The 21357-nt window shown below is 40.8% G+C and overlaps 1 protein-coding gene across 1 annotated transcript in view; it reads left to right on the top strand.

Annotated features, from left to right (window-relative positions):
* Positions 1–21357, top strand: part of reck (reversion-inducing-cysteine-rich protein with kazal motifs) — a 163865-nt gene that overhangs the window by 85656 nt on the left and 56852 nt on the right. Inside the window, exons 12-15 of the mRNA XM_067980885.1 lie at positions 9600–9779; positions 14430–14639; positions 18593–18729; positions 19657–19797. Of these exons, the coding sequence (XP_067836986.1) occupies positions 9600–9779; positions 14430–14639; positions 18593–18729; positions 19657–19797 (668 nt within the window). The remainder of the gene's footprint in view (positions 1–9599; positions 9780–14429; positions 14640–18592; positions 18730–19656; positions 19798–21357) is intronic.

Raw genomic sequence — 21357 nt, forward strand, 5'->3', positions numbered from 1 at the left:
TTTTTCCCTGGAGAGTAGGAGGTTAAGGGGTGATCTTATAGAAGTCTATAAAATAATGAGGGGCATAGATAAGGTAGATAGTCAAAATCTTTTCCCAAAGGTAGGGGAGTCTATAACGAGGGGACATAGATTTAAGGTGAGAGGGGAGAGATACAAAAGGGTCCAGAGGGGCAATTTTTTCACTCAAAGGGTGGTGAGTGTCTGGAACGAGCTGCCAGAGGCAGTAGTAGAAGTGGGTACAATTTTGTCTTTTTAAAAAGCATTTGGACAGTTACATGGGTAAGATGGGTATAGAGGGATATGGGCCAAGTGCAGGCAATTGGGACTAGCTTAGTGGTATAAACTGGGCGACATGGACATGTTGGGCCGAAGGGCCTGTTTCCATGTTGTAAACTTCTATGATTCTATAAAAACTAGAAGGCGTAAGGCGATTAACCCAGCATCAAAGCTGAAGGTCAGACTAGGGTGTGTGGCCCAACTAAGAGTTCCATATACAAATGCACGGAGTATAAGGAATAAATTAAATGAACTACAGGTTCAAATTCAAATTGGAGGGTATGACATGATAGCTATTACTGAGACTTGGCTACAGGATGGTCAGGATTGGCAACTAATTATACCGGGTTATAAGGTCTACAGGAGAGATAGGGAAAATGGAAGAGGGGGAGGAGTAGCCTTAATGATGAGAGATGAAATCACTTCAATGATAAAGGGGGATATAACGAGAGGTAAGCAGCCAACAGAGACCTTATGGGTTGAATTGAGAAATAGGAAAGGATCTAAGACTATAGTGGGAGTTGTATATAGGAGCCCTGGCAGCAGCTCTGAAGTGCTAGATTGTATAAATGCAGAGATTAGACAAGCGTGTAAGAAAGGCATAGTGGTCTTAATGGGGGACTTTAACCTTCACATAGATTGGGAAATTGTAAACAATTTTACAACACCAAGTTATAGTCCAACAATTTTATTTTTAATCCCACAAGCTTTCGGAGGCTTCCCCCTTCCTCAGGTGGTGTGGAAATGACATTTTCGAATCCTTCGCATTTTAAAATCACAGAACAATGCCTGGTGATTACTGCCCGTTGCCAAGGCAATCACAGTGAGCAGACAGAAAGGTGTCACCTAAAACGGCCACCGGTGGCCTTTTTAGGTGGCCTTTTTAGGTGACACCTTTCTGTCTGCTCACTGTGATTGCCTTGGCAACGGGCAGTAATCACCAGGCATTGTTCTGTGATTTTAAAATGCGAAGGATTCGAAAATGTCATTTCCACACCACCTGAGGAAGGGGGAAGCCTCCGAAAGCTTGTGGGATTAAAAATAAAATTGTTGGACTGTAACTTGGTGTTGTAAAATTGTTTACAATTGTCAACCCCAGTCCATCACCGGCATCTCCACATCATAGATTGGGAAAAGCAGACTAGCAACTGTCAGAAAGGTAGTGAATTTCTTGAGTGTGTCCGGGATAGTTTTCTGCAGCAGTATGTCCCAGAGGCAACAAGGGGGCAAGCCATACTAGATTTGGTAATGAGTAATGAACCAGATTTAGTTAACGGCTTAACTGTGCGTGAACATCCATCCAATAGCGATCATAACATGATTGAGTTCAATGTCGTGTTCGAAAGGGAAAAAAGTGAATCAGCTGCTAAGATTCTAGACTTGGGCAAGGCCGACTTCAATGGGATGAGACAGAGACTGTCCACAGTAAACTGGGCAAATCTGTTAATGGGTAAAACGACTGATGATCAGTGGGAAATGTTTAAAGAAACATTTAACGAAATACAGAATCGGTTTATACCCCTGAGGGGCAAGAACTCTACTTGGCAGAAAAAACAGCCATGGACAACTAAAGAGGTAAGGGACAGTATAAGACATAAGGAAGGGGCATACAAAAATGGCACAGATCCTGGCGAATGGGAAAGATACAAAGATCAACAAAGGGTCACAAAACAGATAGTAAGGGCTACAAAAAGAGAGTATGAAAAGAAACTCGCAAGGGATATCAAAACCAATACGAAGAACTTTTATAGTTATATTAGGAAAAAGAGGGTGGTCAGGAGCAGTGTTGGTCCCTTAAAAACTGAAAGTGGGGATATTGTCATTGACAATGGGGAAATGGCGGACATGTTGAACAATTACTTTGCGTCAGTATTTACAGTAGAAAAAGAGGATAGCATGCCGGAAATCCCAAGAAAACTTATATTGAATCGGGGACAGGGACTCGATAAAATTAACATAAGTAAAGCAACAGTAATGAAGAAAATAATAGCACTAAAGAGTGACAAATCCCCAGGACCAGATGGTTTCCATCCCAGGGTTTAAAAGGAAGTCGGTGAGCACATTGCGGATGCCCTAACTATAATCTTTCAAAGTTCTCTAGATTCAGGAACTGTCCCTCTAGATTGGAAAATTGCACATGTCACTCCGCTTTTTAAGAAAGGAGAGAGAGGGAAACTGGGGAATTATAGACCAGTTAGCCTAACATCTGTTGTGGGGAAAATGCTGGAGTCTATAATTAAGGATAGGGTGACTGAACACCTTGAGAATTTTCAGTTAATCAGAGAGAGCGCCAGCATGGATTTGTGAAAGGTAGGTCGTGCCTGACAAACCTGATTTACTTTAGTCACCTCTTCAAAAAATTCAGTGGACAGGGGAATGTCAATGGATGTTATTTATATGGACTTCCAAAAGGCATTTGATAAGGTCCCACATAAGAGACTGTTAGCTAAGATAGAAGCCCATGGAATAGAGGGAAAAGTACGGACTTGGTTATGAAGTTGGCTGAGCAAAAGGCGACAGAGAGTAGGGATAATGGGAAGGTACTCACATTGGCAGGATGTGACTAGTGGAGTCCCGCAGGGATCTGTCTTGGGGCCTCAATTATTCACAATATTTATTAACGATTTAGATGAAGGCATAGAAAGTCTCATATCTAAGTTTGCCGATGACACAAAGATTGGTGGCATTGTAAGCAGTGTAGATGAAAACATAAAATTACAAAGGGATATTGATAGATTAGGTGAATGGGCAAAACTGTGGCAAATGGAATTCAATGTCGACAAATGTGAGGTCATCCACTTTGGATCAAAAAAGGATAGAAAAGGGTACTTTCTAAATGGTAAAAAGTTAAAAACAGTGGATGTCCAAAGGGACTTGGGGGTTCAGGTACATAGATCATTGAAGCGTCATGAACAGGTGCAGAGAATAATCAATAAGGCTAATGGAATGCTGGTCTTTATATCTAGAGGACTAGAGTACAAGGGGGTAGAAGTTATGCTGCAGCTATACAAAACCCTGGTTAGACCGCACCTGGAGTACTGTGAGCAGTTCTGGGCACCGCACCTTCGGAAGGACATATTGGCCTTGGAGGGAGTGCAGCGTAGGTTTACTAGAATGATATCCGGACTTCACGGGTTAAGTTACAAGGAGAGATTACACAAATTGGGGTTGTATTCTCCAGAGTTTTGAAGGTTATGGGGTGATCTGATCGAAATTTATAAGATATTAAGGGGAACAGATAGGGTGGATAGAGAGAAACTATTTCCGCTGGTTGAGGATTTTAGGAGTAGGGGGCACAGTCTAAAAATTAGAGCCAGACCTTTTCAGGAGCGAGATTAGAAAACATTTCTACACACAAAGCGCTGTAGAAATTTGGAACTCTCTTCCGCAAACGGCAGTTGATACTCGCACAATTACTAAATTTAAATCTGAGATAGCTTTTTGGCAACCAAAGGTATTAAGGGATATGGGCCTAAGGCAAGTATATGGAGTTCGATCACAGATCAGCCACGATCTTATCAAATGGAGGAGCAGGCTCGAGGGGCTGAATGGCCTACTCCTGTTCCTATGTTCCACCTCCTTCCTTCTATGGTTCACAAACACGCTTCGAGTAAGCACAAGACACTTGACAGTTGAGTATACACAACCGACTTTATTGTAAAAAAAAAACAGGTGATCAATCTATACAGAACAAGGGTAGCATTTGTTTTCTCGCTCCTGCTACCTGACTTGGCCTTGCAACTTCACCTGCTTTATGCACTAGTTGTTTACCACAAAGATGGCATTTCATGCATCGACTGCTCTTAATGCCCTTATGCGATACCTCCCAACTTAACATTACACTGCTAGCTTATTTCAAAGCATCCATACTGTGGACTATAGTTCTACATTAATCACACATGTTCGATGTTCATTCTAGCCAGCACGCCCTTGCATTCCAGTTCATGAGCAGACCTGTGGAGTGGAACAGAGCCCCTTTATTCATGTTCCATGTTACATTTCTCCTTGTGTTCCCCAGGCAACTTGCTGGTCCATCAACCAGTTATGATTTATAATTCATTGTGGTTATTACAGTTTATTGCGATTATTAATTCTCAACAAGTTGATGGCCCCGAGTTAGTCATGCTACCTGTATCCTCGGTCATCCCAGTAATTCAGCTAACCTCCTAGATTACTTTCCTCACCTCCAAACTTTTTGCATTGTATCCTTCTACTTGCTATAGGATGCTTCAGACCAGTCTCTCATGTCTACTTCTTGCACAATATTCTGCAATGAAACAAACTCTGTAAACCAGTGCACCTGAAGTCAGTCAACTCGAATGGTCTTCGACAATTCTTGGTCCCTTTCCCTGGTCCACCTGTTTTTACTCTTCTGATCCTTCTGTCTGTGCTAGTGAAGTAACTGATGTGAATCTAGGCAGCGTGCAGAGAGTTTAATAGCTCACCCTTCATGTAATGTCAGATTTGGTATTGTATTTTTGCCAAGTTATGCCTGCTATTTTGCTGTACCTCGTAAAGATTGTTCCTATTCCACTTGCAGATTTGACCAGCTAGAAGCATCCCTAGCCAATTTCTATGTATTTAATCTTAGAGGTACTAAACTCAATTTAATTGAGAAGTGTCAACTGCTGTCGTCTTTCCTCCTTGTCCCTTTTTCAGACCGGTAACTTGTAAATTCTATGAATCCTCCATGTTATTCCTCTTCTGTCCTGATCTTAGCTGTAATAAAGAAAAAATTGAAATTTTTTGTTATTACTTTTTTATATTATTTTCGATTATCTTGTTACAGACCTTCCCACCATTGCTTCATTCTGACTGACCAAGTTTTATTTCCATCAGGTCTGTCAGATCTTTTGCCCTGTCAATTCCAATAAGATTACGATCATAATACCTTTCAATCGCCTTGACGATGTAGGCCTCAAAATTTGCATTTGTCCTATGCAAGCTCTTATTCCAGTCCACCTCTCTTCTCCTTAGAAACTTTCATGTATTCATCTTATCCCTGAAAAAGTAAGGCACCATGCCTTCCAATTGTTGGCCTATTGCCTTTACACCAGTACTACTTAGTTATGGAAGCTGCTATGTACTCTTGAGCTGGCCATCATCAGTTCAGTTCTGGCCTAATATAATTGCGAGTATGGATTCCGTACTGGGTGGAGAGGCAAGTAACCGTACACTTCTCCTAGTGATCTTGTTGCCTCGCCTGTGGATCTTTGGAATGCTGCTCTTAAATACTTGGGTGAATTAGTTTGGAAATTTCCATAACCCTTCAAAGGATTTGGCATCATATGCAAAAGATTGTGAAGGAGGAAGAGTGCGAGACTGAGTAAAAAGAGTCAAGAGGATGAACCAACCACTACAGTGCAGTTTAAGAAGAAACTAGAAACACTATCACAGGTGTCAGTCTTGGCTCAGTGGTACCACTCTTGCCTCTGAGTCAGAAGGTTGTGGGTTCAAGCCTCATTCCAGAGACTTGAGCACATAACCTAGGCTGGCACTTCTGTGCAGTACTGAAGGAGAGCTGCACTGTCGGTGGTGCCACCTTTCGGATGAGACATTAAACCAAGGGCCTGTCAGCCCTTTCAGGTAGATGTAAAAGATCCCGTGGCACTATTCGAAGAAGAGCAGGGAAGTTCTCCTGGTGTCCTGGCCAACATTTAATCCCTCATCCAACACCTAAAACAGATTATCTGGTCATTTATTTCATTGCTGTTTGTGGGAGCTTGCTGTGAGCAAATTGGTTGCCACATTTCCTACATTACAACAGCGACCACACTTCAAAAGTACTTCGTTGGTTGTAAAATGTATTTAAAATAGATAAATCACCAGGTTCGGATGGGATGCGTCCTTGGTTGCTGAGGGGGGAGTATGGGTGGAAATTGCGGAGGTACGAGCCATAATCTTTCAATCATCCGTAGATACGGGGGTTGGTGCCAGAGGACCGGAGAATTGCAAATGTTACACCCTTGTTCAAAAAAGGGTGTAAGGATAAACCCAGCAACTACAGACCAGCTAGTTTAACCCCGGTGTTGGGGAAGCTTTTAGAAATGATAATGCGGGACAAAATTAACAGTCACTTGGACACGTGTGGATTAATAAAGGAAAGCCAGCACAGATTTGTTAAAGGCAGATTGTGTTTAACTAACTTGATTGAGTTTTTTTATGAGGTAACAGAGAGGGTTGATGAGGGCAATGCAATTGATGTAGTGTATATGGACTTCCAAAAGGCGTTTGATAAAGTGCCACATAAGAGGCTTGTCAGCAAAATTGAGGCCCATGGAATAAAAGTGGCAGTGGCAGCGGCAGCATGGATACGCAATTGGCTAAGTGACAGGAGACAGAGAGCAGTGGTTAATTGTTTTTCAGACTGGAGGAAGGTGTACAGTGGTTTTTCCCAGGGGTCGGTACGAGGACCACTGCTTTTCTTGCTATATGTTAATGACTTGGACTTGGGTGTACAGGGCTAAATTTCAAAATTTGCAGATGATACAAAACTTGGAAGTGTAATGAACAGTGAGGAGGATAGTGATAGACTTCAAGAGGGCAGAGACAGGTTGGTGGAATGGCGGACACGTGACAGATAAAATTTAACTCAGAAGTGCGAAGTGATACATTTTGGTAGGAAGAACAAGGAGAGGCAATATAAACTAAATGGTGCAATTCTAAAGGGGGTGAAGGAACAGAGTGACCCGAGGGTATATGTGTACAGGTTGTTGAAGGTGGCAGGGCAGGTTTAGAAAGTTGTTAAAAAAGCATCTGAGATCCTGGGCTTTAGAAATAGAGGCATAGAGTACAAAAGCAAGGAGGTTATGATGAACCTTTATAAAACACTGGTTCAGTCACAACTGGAGTATTGTGTCCATTTCTGGGCACTGCACTTTAAGAATGATGTGAAGGCCTTAGAGGGGGTGCAGAAAAGATTTACTAGACTGTTTTAGGGGTGAGGCACTTCAGTTACGTGGGTAGACTGGATTGTTCTCCTTAGAGCATAGAAGGTTGAGAGGAGATTTGATAGAGGTGTTAAAAATCATTAAGTGTCTAGACAGAGTAGATAGAGAGAAACTGTTCCCGTTGGCGGTAGGGTCGAGAACCAGAGGACACAGATTTAACGTGATTGGCAAAAGAACCAAAGGCGACATGAGGAAAAACGTTTTACGCAGCAAGTTGTTACAATCTGGAATACACTACCTGAAAGGGTGTTGGAGGCAGATTCAATCATGGCTTTCAAAAGGGAATTGGAAATTGCATAAGTAAGAACATAAGAACATAAGAAATTGGAGCAGGAGTAGGCCAATCGGCCCCTCGAGCCTGCTCCGCCATTCAATAAGATCATGGCTGATCTGATCCCAACCACAAATCTAAAGAACACAAGAAGTCGGAGCAGGACCCGGCCACATAGCCCCTGGGCCCTCTCCGCCACCCACAGGGCATTGACCGATCCGAACTCAGCTTCATGTCCAATTTCCTGCCCGCTCCCCATAACCCCTAATTCCCTTTACTTCTAGGAAACTGTCTATTTCTGTTTTAAATTTATCTAATGATGTAGCTTCCACAGCTTCCTGGGGCAGCAAATTCCACAGACCTACCACCCTCTGAGTGAAGAAGTTTCTCCTCATCTCAGTTTTGAAAGAGCAGCCCCTTATTCTAAGATTATGCCCCCTAGTTCTAGTTTCACCCATCTTTGGGAACATCCTTACTGCATCCACCCGATCAAGACCCTTCACAATCTTATATGTTTCAATAAGATCGCCTCTCATTCTTCTGAACTCCAATGAGTAGAGTCCCAATCTACTCAACCTCTCCTCATATGTACTTGAAGGGAAAAAATTTGTAGGGCTACAGGGATAGGGAGGGGGACTAGCTGGATTGCTCTTGCAGAGAGCTGGCATGGGCTTGACAGGCTGAATGGCCACCTTCTGTGCTGTAACCAGTCTATGATTCTAAAGTGCTTTGAGATGTCCTGGGGTCATGAAAGGCTTTTTTTCTTTCTTTCTTTCTCTCTCTCTCTCTCTCTCTCTCTCTACTAAAGCTATGTTCAAGGCTTTCTAGTTTCCTCCCACCACAGCCAAGTTCAAGGGTTTCTAGTCTTCTTAAACTGCTCTATCTGTTCTATGGTGGTTGTCTTATCTTCTTGACTTTTTTTTAAACCCAATCTACCACTCTTCCTCCTTCACTTCAATAATCTTTTGCACTCATCATCCAACCTTCTGCTTTACTGGTGATTCAATTCTATATTCATCAACTTTCTTCACATCTCTGTGCTTCTGACTCCTATTCATCTTGCCACAGCTGAATGAACACGTTTTGTTCCTTTTTAATTTTTCAAACTGTTTCTTCATGTTTTTTTGTTTTCAATAGGACTTTACTAAAGTGTAACGGGACAAGTGCAAAGATTTTGTACAATCAAAAACACCCAGCTGTACAATTTGCCCTTCCAAACGTTGGTTTGCATCTGGAGAAAGCATTTCGAGCTGTATATCATTAATACTGATAGTCATAGGTCTGTCTCGCTGATGATAAAGATGGAACCAATTTTGAGATTATATTTTTGTGCTTGCAGTTCTATCTCCGTTTTGAGGTGAACAATTAAGAGCTCCATGGAAGAAATGTACTCTTACAATGCTAATGCATTCTGGCTTAAGTGCAGATTTTCTTGTAAAGAGTGATCCTGTGATATGATACTCCTGGCAGGGAGCGGCACTCGGTGGGGGGGGGGGGGTGGCTCATCCTGGAAAATCACAGGTGCGCAGTCTGTGATTTTTCCATTATTAGAATTAATTGCGTGGCCAAGGTGGGCTCCCTGCAAGTGCCGTCCTCGTGGAAATTACTGGATCATGGAATTGCCCCTATAAAGTATTAGTACCAATGTGCTACAAACAAAGCCTGTGATAACACTATCAAGTTATCTAACATGTGGGATTTTAGGAATGTATGAAAAAGGACAAGAAAAGACTAAAGTGATCTACCCAGCTTATCCCATCCAAACATGATGCAGTCAACTCTCATCCCCATCCAGTCAGGAATCTTGTGGAAGAGGTGAGATTTAAAAAAAACTCTAGCAAGTTCCTCTCCAATCCCTGGAAGCAGTCAAACAAGCTCCAAGACACTGCAGTAACTGATATCACTATTCACAGCCAGCCTTTATCTACCTTCTATAAATTGAGAGGCCAGTTTACACTACCTTTTTTGCTTATTTTTAGTTTTTAACATGAACTTTATAAATCGCCTGTATGGAGAACTGTGATGCGTACTGCAGATTTGTGTTCTAGCCTCAAGACTATTTCCCCTTTTTTAAGAAATGTGTGTTTTTCTTATTTTAACAGGGATCTGTGTATCAAGTTGTACAGCACCAGGTGGGGAAGCACAACTCACTGGCAAGAATTTGATAGGGTCTGTGAATATAACCCTCTGGAAGCTGCTATGTTTACATGCCTGGCTGATGTGAGAGAACCATGTCAACTGGGCTGCCAAGGTCTCAAATACTGCACTAATTTTAACAACAGGTGAGAATCCCCCATCAGTGACTTTAAGACCACCCAACATTAACCCTGGTTGTACATCTGTGAAATTTTCTGAAGTAAGTGGCCCTGACAGAAAGTCCAAAAGAACAATTTTATTTATAGGCAGAGGCTTGTTAGGACATGGAATGCCCTACCAGAAATAATGGTGGAAACAGATTCTATAATAGCTTTTGAAAGGGAAGTAGTTAGATATTGAGGAAAACAAAATTTTAAAATGGAATGGGCAGAGAAATGGGATTAAATGGATAGCCCTTTCAAAAAGCTGCAGAATTCTATGACATCTGTACGTACTTAAGTTATTGAGTCTGGAAACTATTTCATATGCTCCAGATGGTGCTACAACTTTTAGTTCATGCAGTGAAATTAAAGATAGAACTTTGATATGGAAAATATAGCAAATATACTAAACTTGAACTTTTTAATGAGTTAATACTTGTAGGCACAAATCGCTGTCAGTTAACATTCCGGTTTGCAAATATCATAAACAGAAGGTACTAAGGAATGATTAATTGTGCCTCTTGTGTTTTCTGTTTGGCTAGAATCATGTCTGCTCTCATTCTCCCTGATTTGTTCAACTCCATATATTGCTGGGAATTGTCGTCATGCCATGGTGGGTGAGAGTGAACCAGGAATTCACCCTGTCAGAAGTTCATACTCTAGGCATCTGCCGACTTTCCTCCATTCTCCTCTGTTACATTTTGACTTTGAGGCAGGCCTTCAGTTCTATTTGTCAATTCTCAGGCAGCGAGTTGTTTCTTGTTCCTCCACATGTTAGAGTAGTTTTGCTCTGTTTATCAGTAATTCTAGCTGCTGAGTGGAAACTCTGAAAAAAGACTCTCTTTTTGCCATACATGGCCAGGGAGAGTAGCCTCTGGGTCTCATGCAAAGGAGCTCTAGCTTTGCTATTAAAATAGTTTAATCTTTTGTTCAGCTGCTTGGCCTTTGTTTGGTGACAATGATGGAGAAGGCATTGTGCGGTTTGAGCAACATCTGGGTGAGGACATTGGTTCCAATGATGCACCTCTGGCATTGTCCAGAGCAGTTGTTTGAGTCTCAGCGATTGCTTCAAGCGAAGTTGACTCTGATACCATGTCTACACTGACTGTGGCTCTGGCTCCCTGCACCACTGCCAGAAAACACAGGCCTGAAAATCTAACTGAGCAACTCCACCTAGGGATCTAACATTTGTTCCCTCAGTCGCCTTGGTGATCGACGTTGTATCATAGAATGTAGTGTTTGTCTAGTATGAATATTCATGATACCACTCAACCAGGTCAAGACTTCAACATACTATCAATACAACCATTCATTCATGCAGGAGAACTGGTGTTGTCTTGTGGGCACGTGTGAATGAGTGATTGAGCGCATGTGCGCTGGCTGGCTGAGTTACTAGAAACTGTTCACTGAGGCTACAGCTAATTTAAATGAAATGAGAGAAAACCACACTTTCCCTGAAAGTTCTTACACCTCCAATGGAAATCCTGTTATTTCTCATCAGTATAAATGGGCCTGGATACCAAAACTAAGTTTGTCAAATTTGCTAGCAACCCTAAAATAGAGAGAGCTGTAGACAAAGACAAAAGATTTGCAAAAGGATTTAGATTGGTTATGCAATTGGGCAGACAATGGCAAATAAAATTTAGCACTAACATGTTTTGCATTTAGATCAAAAAATGTGGAGTATTAAGCTTACAATGAAGGAATCAAACAAAGAGCCTTAGAAAGGGACCTGGGAGCCACTTTCAACGTCTAGATAGTGTTGCTAATGATTTTCCTAGCTTTATCCAAATATTTCTCTTGTTTTTTTCAAAATTTATTCTTGGGATGTGGGAGTCGCATTTATTGCCCGGCCCTAGTTGCCCTGAGAAGGTAGATAGGTCGCCTTGAGCCGCAAACGGTTTGATACAACTGAATGGCTTGCGCGGCTACTTCACAGGGCAGTTAAGAATCAACCACGTTGGTGTGGGACTGGAGTCATGTACAGGCTAGACTGAGTAAGGACGGCAGGTTTCCTTCCTTGTGCTCAGTTTCACAGTCCGTTCCCATAAGCGATTTTTCACTCCCTATGAACCAGAGTATGACTTTATATGCAAATATCTGGTAATGTTACCCGGGTTCTTTGTTACTGTAATAGTTTTCTGCAATTAACACAAGCCCTTTCGTGTTCTCCTCATCTTTGGATAGTGGAAAAATAAACACACTTATCAGACCATGTAACTTGGACTATAACCATGAAATGGGTTTATTAAAAAGAAAATTGAACAGTGGTATAAAGTCAATACAGCAGATTTCAGTTTGGTTGCAGAATTTTCATCTTATTCTCTTCGAATACAAAAATAATGATAGATATGCCACTTCGCTAACTCATTTACTAATACTAAACCTGGGCCATTGTCTGTAACATAAATGTATGTGTAGGTTTCATCTAACCACTGTCGAACCTTCATCGGTACAGTGGTACAAGAAGAACTGGGAGCACGTTGACGGAGGTGTGTCTCTTGTAGCCTTTGGAAGTTCAAAATTAGGATATGGGGACTCAAAAAGTGTCTTCCAAAGTTGAACAAGCTGTATCAGGATAAACTGATGACTCCCTGAACTCCAAACTCCACCCAGAAGCCAGACTCAAGCCCATTTGTATGTATTACCAAGCTCTTTATCTTAATTTAATTGATTTCAGGACAAAGCCAGAAGTCTGTATTAAATGCTTTCTATTTGCTTTGCCATCAAAATGTTTTTGGATAGGAATAATTCCTTTGAAGTGACATTTTACATGTCTCATTGAATTGTATCCTCTCCAACATGTAGAAAACCAGTCAGTAGAGAGACGCAGCTGGAAGACACTGACACACACTCTGCCTCTCTCTCTCTGCCTCTCTGCATGTAGTAAAGTGACCAGATAATTCTCATAAATGGATATTAAAAATATATAGACTTTCTTTGGATTTGAACTCCCTCTGTGCCACAGTTGTGAAGAAATTTTAATAAGTTGAATTGTAAGACATACTATGTTCAGTTTAATCACCATGATACAAAAAGTAATCATTCATTGGAAAGGATGCAGAACAGCAGTAGTGTTCCAAGTGCAAAGGGAATGAGCTGTGAGGAAAGATTAAAGAACTGGAGCTCCCAAGGAGAGTGAGTTGGAAATAGGGCTTTAATATTCTTGCCCCCATTCTTTGGAATTGCCTCTAATATATTTATAATATATAAGAAAAAAAACTTGTGTGTGTGCATTTCCTGTGTCAACTTTTTGCATTCTAAATTCCTAGGTCCACATTTATAATGGAATCTGCTTATGTACATGTCACACTGTACTTACTCTCTTCTGCCAGTGGAGATGCTGCAGGTTCCATTATAAATGTAGACATAGGAAATGTGAAAATAAGGACAGTATGTATGACTTTAAAATGGAAACTGAATTGGGTCTGCAGATCCTGGCCCAATTCTCCCCCACCCTGTAACCCCGTTTCACCTGACGACCAAACTTGGTCTTGACTCCTCGTGTGTAATGTCACAGAAGATTAATGAATGGGGTGTGCATCTGTTGAAAATTTCTATGTCAACTTGGTGCAATGCAAAGCCCATTATAAACACCTGCAATGCCTGTTATGCCTGCAGATGGTGCTGTGTTGGGTGTTTTCACTGTTAAAGGTGTCGTAGCTTGTCTCTTACAGAATGCGTCATGTCTGGTGTCACACAATAGCTGCTGTTTTATCGTGAGAGTACGTGCTTTGTAGGTTTTTTAAAAATTGCTTTGTCTGCATGCAGTTGCAGGCTCTGGCCATTGGGTGGCTTTTACTCATCATTCAAAATGCTTTCTGAAAATGTTGATTTTTCTCAGTAATTGAAATTTCTAGTGTGCAAAATAAGGGTTCAAACAAAATTATGTTTCCCTACAGATTTATATGTTGAATTGTTTCATATCTTTTAATGCTTCATTAAGGTTTTTATTTGAAGGCCTGGGCCCCTCTCAGAAGCCTGGGTTTAAATTTGATATTTTATATTCGAGCTTTAATGCTGTGAGCTGAATTTGGATTGTGCCATCTAAACACTTACAGTGAATCTAATTTCCCAGAATGCATTAGTACCGTTCAGATAGCTGTCTGAAGGAGTAAATAACCAAAGGAGGGTGGGCCAATAAGGAACAAAGATGACAATCTCATATAGAATGAAAGAATGGCAGAGATACTTAACAAGTATTTTGCCTCTGCACTTCCAGAGGAGAGTGAAGAAAGATCTGCAGAAGTACCAGAAAAGAATGTCGTACAGCGATAGATAGATAAGGGAAACAGTATTGAGTGTTGGTTGATAGCTTAGCTGAGCACCTTCATTCTATCCAGAATTGTGGCTTTGACCTGCCTGAGGCGCTCCATCGTAACTTCCCCCTCTGACCTCTCAATCTTTGGTCTCTTACAGTGTTCCAAGCCTGGTGAATTCGATGTTTTATCCATACAACAGCTCATTCAGTGAAAATGTCAGTAGAGGTGATGAAATAGTCTAGATTGTCACTGGAAATGTAGATGCAATGAAGTGTGAGAGAGGAACTCGCCAATGAAGGGATAATTGCTGAAGTTAGTAATTTGCCATGCTGTTTATATATAAAAAAACAGCAAGTGAAATTTTGTTGTTTAGACCAACAGAATTGTTCCGAAGTTGCAATGCTCAGTCGGACCAAGGAGCTAAGAATGACATGAAACTTTGGGAGAAAGGGACCATCAAGATGCCATTTATGAACATACCTGTGCAAAATATTAAGACCTGTCAACCAGAAATGTGGAAAGCAGTTGCCTGTTCATTACAAATCAAGCCATGCCACAGCAAGTCTGGAGGAAGTATCTGCAAGTAAGTTCTATTTGATTGGAGCATCAAGATTTCGTATGGTTAGCCACCTCCAATATAGGGTGTGTTCTTTCATGGCTTCTGCTTTATATATTCCTTATTGTCCTTGCTCTTTGTATGTTTTTAATACATTGAAGCAGTTGTTTGCAATGTGAATTCACTGCCCACTCATTTCGTCATGAAGGGACAGTTTAAAAATGTAATTAAATTTTTTGTATTAAAATAATTAAGCAATGAATTGCCTAATCAAGCTTGTCTCACCTCATACCATCTGCCTTTCACGTCATAAGGAGCAACAAACACTAGTGTTTTTGCTTCAGTTGGTGTATCATAAGCTTGGAAAAACAAGTAAGACTGCAGTTTTGGTACCTTGCCCACCTGCAAAATGGTGCCTCTTGTGGAGTAATGCAGATTCTGTCACTTCTAACTAAAAATAAAAATTGAATTACTTGTTTTCATTTGGTGAGTTGTTGAGAGTGAAAATTGCAACGTTAACTCCGTACAATATAAAACTAAGACTTGCAGCTGCTTTGGCGATGCACCTTTTCCAGACAAATATTTTGATATTGATAATTTTGGTATTGTAATTCACAATACTTGCAGATGAAATTTCTGTGTTTTCTCTTGCCTGTTTAATCTTGGTTGCTGTAAATGGGCCTTGTCCCCTATAATCTGGAAACCTGTAGTTTTTCTTCTTCTGTTTTCACGGAGGTGTGTATCTGAGGGATTATCAATGACCCTACTTGCAGCAATCATTTACTGGATTTAATGCAATCTTGTGCTAAGTTACCAAACTTTCTTCAGAATGTAAAATGTCACCATTTAGACCAGAGGCTAACAGACTAAAGGATCTAATATATTTAGTTACAATTAAATAGTAGTTTGAGGAGGCAGGGACAGGAAAGTTAGTGCAAAACGTGGAACGCTGCTGAGCTTTGAGGTTCCAAAGTAGTTGACTATAATAAAGGAGATTTCATGGTAGCAAAGGAGATGGGGGGAAAAAGGACAAACCAGATAACACTTGAGGGTACAGGAGAGAGGAACAGTGAGACTTACCCTAGAGGGGACAAGAGAGAGACTAACAAATATAGCAGTATGAAGAGAAAAAGCAGTGAAGGAGCGAAGGTTATCAATAGCAACAAGGAAAAGGGCTAAAATGTATGTGCACTAATGCAAGAAACATAAGAAATAAAATTGGGTAAGTAGAAGCAGTACTTGCATGGGTTGAAATATAATGGGTTGAACTGAAGCTAAGTTACACTCTGAGCTAAACATTCCAAGTTAGAACAGTTTTGGAAGAGATAGGAAAGCAGAACAGGAAGTGGTGTAGTAGTAGTATTTATTAAGGAAGAGGTTTCAGCAGTAGAAAGGTACAGAATAGCCAGTGTTGATATACAGATAGAGTCTGTGGTTGAAGCTATGGAATAAAGCAATACAGACAATCATTTTGCTGGAAAGAAATTGAAGAGGTAGTCTGCAGATAATTTAGAACAGTGTGCAGAAACAATAGGGAAGAAATAATGGAGGACTTTATTCAGACTTCAATTATGTGAACACATCTGAAGGAAGGATTTATAGATGCATTCTAGATTGTTTTCTGAGTTAGTGCGTAAGTCTACAAGGAAAGATGCAATAATGGATGTGGTTCTGGGCCGTGAACTGGAGCAGATCAGCAACAGGAAAGGAGGAGAAAAATTAGAGATAAACAATCAAAACATAATTAGCTTTAATGTTAAAATAGGGAAAGAAAAATCAGTCAAAAACAATGTTGATTGATTAGAGAAGAGCAAATTACAAAGCGTTGAAGGAGGGCTAAGCCTGGGTAAATTGGAGGAAGAAACAACTGGTAAAACAATGGAGCAATGGAAAACATTTAAGTGTGAGATTAGTACAGGACAACCAGTAACTTGTTATGCTTCAGAATCAGCTCATTGAGGCCTGCTTCAGTCAGTCCAGTTACAGTCTGCTCTTCGTCACCCCCTGATCAGTACCAGATTGCTTAGTTTTAACATTCACTTTGAAGTATCCTGGATCTTGCCCAGTGACTCCTCTTCTCTTTCCCTGCCCCCCACCTCCCAAATTTTGGACAGGATCCAGGCACAGTGTTCCATCAGTCCCTGGGACTCATGCTGTTTGCGATGATGCAAGTTTTCTCACGAGGCCTTTAAAGATGGCTCCTCTTGCAGTGGTCACATATTATCCCAAAAAAGGGATCGTTGACCAAGAGTAATCCAGTGTAATAAGGTAGCAGTTTGGAGTTGACTGTTCTCTGTGGATTGTGACTGCCCCTTTTAAACCAAAGAAATTAACATATCGTTTACACCCCTTAAGAAAGAACATGCATTTATATAGGAACTTTCACGACCTCAAGACATCCCAAAGTGCTTTACAGCCAATGAAGTACTTTTGAAGTATAGGCACTGTTGTAATGTAGGAAATGTGGCAGCAAATTTGCACACAGCAAGGTCCCACAAACAGTAATGAGATAAATGACCAGATAATCTGTTCTGGTGGTACTGGTTGAGGGATAAATATTGGCCAGGACACCAGGTAGAATCCTTCTGCTCTACTTTCTTTTACATCCACCTGACAGGGCAGACAGGGCCTCGGTTTAATGTCTCATTGGAAAGACGTCACCTAGTGGCACCCTAGATAATGGTGCTCTGGAGTTGGACTTGAACCCACTACCTTTTGACTCAAACGAGAGCGCTACCACTGAGCCACGGCTGTCACCTTAGAGGGAGCCTAGAGTATGATCCCAATCATCGCACTTCGAACATAAGTAAACTTAAACTTCAATCAGTCCAGTTAGCTTGGCTGCTTTTCAAGGAGCACATCTGTAACAGTTCAGATGTGAACAGATAATATGCTATTTACATAGTCCTGCTAAAACCGTAATTACAACCCGTTGTGATGTAATATCTGAGGGTTATCTTAAAATGTTAGATCAAGGACTCTCTCTTGGCTCAGCTTCATTTTGCTGTTACTTTGGATTATTACTCACATTTGACAGGAACACCTTATGGATCCAGATTTTTAAAAGGTGTCTGAAAAACTCGAGCCGTTTATTGGCACATTAACTCCCACGTGGATTTGACTCTGATTCATTTTCAGTCTATTAGTTTGTGAAATCTTAAGATTCTTACAATTATAACTTTGATAGCTTTTGTTTTGACACATGAATTACTTAACGTGGCAAACACGGCAGCCATTTAATGCTCAAAGATCCCACAACTATCAACGAGATGAATGACCAGTTAATCTGTTGAGGGAAGTGTGTTGGCCAGAAGAACTTCCTGCTCTTCAAATAGTATCACTTGAACCAATGGAGCAGGCCGATGGATCTGGGTTTACGGTCTCAACTGAAGGCTGGCACCTCTGACAATGCAGCACTTTCTCGGTGTCAGCCTAGATTATGCACTCGAGCCCTGGAGTGGGGCTTGAACTTTCTAACATCATTATTCTTGCACCCTCAACTTCCCTTTTCACGTCACAGCTATCGATGCACTTGCAGATGGTGGGTGATGACTGATCCCACACCCACTAAGGCAACGGATGTCAGGGACCTGCAGGAAGCCTGCACCAAGCGAGGAAGTGCAGTAACTGTTTACCATGCCAGGTACTGCAGCTAGAATCACTCACTATCCATTTATATTGACCATCAAAATTGGCTTGGTCCCCGCGCCCCCCCCCCCCCACTCCGGCCGCAACCAAATAATCTAATGCAGGTTTGCTAATCTTTTGACAATGTATCTAGAAACAGAAAGAATTGATCATTTTGCTGAAATGCATTCTGATTCAAGGAGTCGGCGTTACTCTTTATATCCGTATACCTGACTGGTATCTCTGCTGCATACAAAAGTGCTCTATTTTATATACAAGTGCAATTTTTTTAACATAATATAATCTGACAATTCATGAAAGTTAATTTTACAAAATCTATCCTCCCTTTAAAGGACAGACTGCGTGGAAATTCTTAAAAATTGTGGAGACCATAGTAAATTTCCAGCAGGACAGACTGCCGAAACCATCTGCAATCTCTTATCCCCAACTGATGATTTCAAGAATTGCATCCCACTCAAAAAGTATCTTGGTATGTATACTGAACAAGAATTTCATGGTTTTGTTTAATTATGATTTTTCGAGAAATGAATAGTAAGAAACAAAGAAACAACTTGCATTTATGTAAGTGCTTTATCGCATCCTCAGGACATCCCGAAGTGCTTCACAACCAACGAATTGCTTTTGAAGTGCAGTCACTGTTATATAGGCAAATGCGGCAGTCGTTTCTGCGCACAGCATATCCTGCAAACAGTAAATGAGGTGAATGACCAGTTAACATATTTTGGTGGTGGTGATTAAGAGATGAGTGCTGGCCAGGACACCAGAAGATCCCTGTGATCTTCAAATAGTGCTTTGTGATCTTTAATGTTAATGGTAGACAACAAGAAGAAAAACATACATTTATGTAGTGCCTTTAATGTAGTAAAATATCCCATGGCACCTCACAGGAGCATAATCAGACAAAAATTGGCACCGAGCCAAAGGGGGAGATATTAGGATAGGTGGCTAAAGAGAGGTGGAGAGGCGGAAAGGTTTAGGGAGGGAAAACAAGTTCAGATATATGTTAATGTTGGCACGTTTTAACTATTGTAAAAATATTGTGCAGGTATCTTTCCAGTGTTGAAATAGGCAAGCAGCTGTATCTCGAATATAACTTTGTGCAGCATGATATATTTAATTAATTAGAAGAGATAATCTTTGCTACAATAATCATTTTTCATGCACCACTGTGCATATTAACTCTGCATAATGCTGACTTAATTTGTTTGTCATGCTAAAGAAGTGTTAGATGAAGAAATTCTGTTTTAATTGGAACAAGTGATTTTGTGTGTGTGTAAAACTATCAGATACTTTTTAAAACAAATTATCAATCTGACATGCTTTTGATGAGTTGAATAGAATGAAGAAGTTTTCAGAAAGTATATCTCAGCCATTCTCCATTATGTATTTTTGACAGCTCCCAGTCCATTCCACAACATTGTTGCAGAGGTGATCCATCCATGTAATCCTAATGCCTGCCCCAATAACCATGTATGTGAGGTAAATCGAAAGGGTTGCCAGGCAGGACAAGACTGTCTCCCTTACCTATGTGTCCCAGGTGAGCAATACAGTCCCAAGTGTAAAATTATTGTGTGTCGTCTTACCTTGAGTTTCTGTATCACTCTTACAAAAACATCTCCAAAATTAGGTGGTGTTGAAAGCTGTGTGCGTTAATCTTTCTGATTCACTTGATGTGGCTTTTGCTATGTTACCTTGCTCCCTACTGCCAGTCTCCTTGATGACACCCCAATCCCTGCATTGTGGCAATCTCAAAAGGTACTGATCCTAGCTGCCTTTTCTGGACATTATAATCTTCCCAAAATCTATTTGTTCAATCTTCAGGGAAGATGGATTACTTACTCACTTTATAGATGTAGGAGTCATTGCTCTTCAAACTTGTTAGAATGGAAGGATGGAAAATTGTTGGAATCCCTATCTGCTAAAGAGCTTTGCAGGAAATGCATGATTTCTGTGTTCATAAGACTATCCTCTGCAGGGTTAAAACATCTGAGGTTATGAATAAACCCACAGATGCTTTAATGTTTAGCTTATGATGGTCAGAATTGTAGTATTTAAAATTCCTATTTATTTAAGGCTTGAGGAGTGAGGACAAATGAGAAGTTGAAACTCTACAATTTACAAAGATGATTGTTACTGATTATCGATGTGTATAAAATATTAAGTGGTATTATAAAGTGATGCAGACTATCTCTTCAAAGACAGGAACATAAATTTAAATTGGGGAAAATTAATTTTAAAACCGATATTGGGGAAAAGCTTCTTTACTCAAAAAGTGTTAAATGTTTGGAATAATCTACCTGACAGAACAGCACAGACAAAACATTAGGGCATTCTCTATACTGATTATAGAGAAAGTTAGAGTTCTTGAGAGATGAGCTTATAGAATCATAGAATCATAGAAGTTTACAACATGGAAACAGGCCCTTCGGCCCAACATGTCCATGTCGCCCAGTTTATACCACTAAGCTAGTCCCAATTGCCTGCACTTGGCCCGTACCCCTCTATACCCATCTTACCCATGTAACTGTCCAAATGCTTTTTAAAAGACAAAATTGTACCCGCCTCTACTACTGCCTCTGGCAGCTCGTTCCAGACACTCACCACCCTTTGAGTGAAAAAATTGCCTCTCTGGACCCTTTTGTATCTCTCCCCTCTCACCTTAAATCTATGTCCCCTCGTTATAGACTCCCCTACCTTTGGGAAAAGATTTTGACTATCTACCTTATCTATGCCCCTCATTATTTTATAGACTTCTATAAGATCACCCCTTAACCTCCTACTCTCCAGGGAAAAAAGTCCCAGTCTATCTACCCTCTCCCTATAAGTCAAACCATCAAGTCCCGGTAGCATCCTAGTAAATCTTTTCTGCACTCTTTCTAGTTTAATAATATCCTTTCTATAATAGGGTGACCAGAACTGTACACAGTATTCCAAGTGTGGCCTTACTAATGTCTTGTACAACTTCAACAAGACATCCCAACTCCTGTATTCAATGTTCTGACCAATGAAACCAAGCATGCCGAATGCCTTCACCACCCTATCCACCTGTGACTCCACTTTCAAGGAGCTATGAACCTGTACTCCTGGATCTCTTTGT

The sequence above is a fragment of the Heptranchias perlo genome, chromosome 3 (genome assembly GCF_035084215.1).
Source record: "Heptranchias perlo isolate sHepPer1 chromosome 3, sHepPer1.hap1, whole genome shotgun sequence".
NCBI lineage: Eukaryota > Metazoa > Chordata > Chondrichthyes > Hexanchiformes > Hexanchidae > Heptranchias > Heptranchias perlo.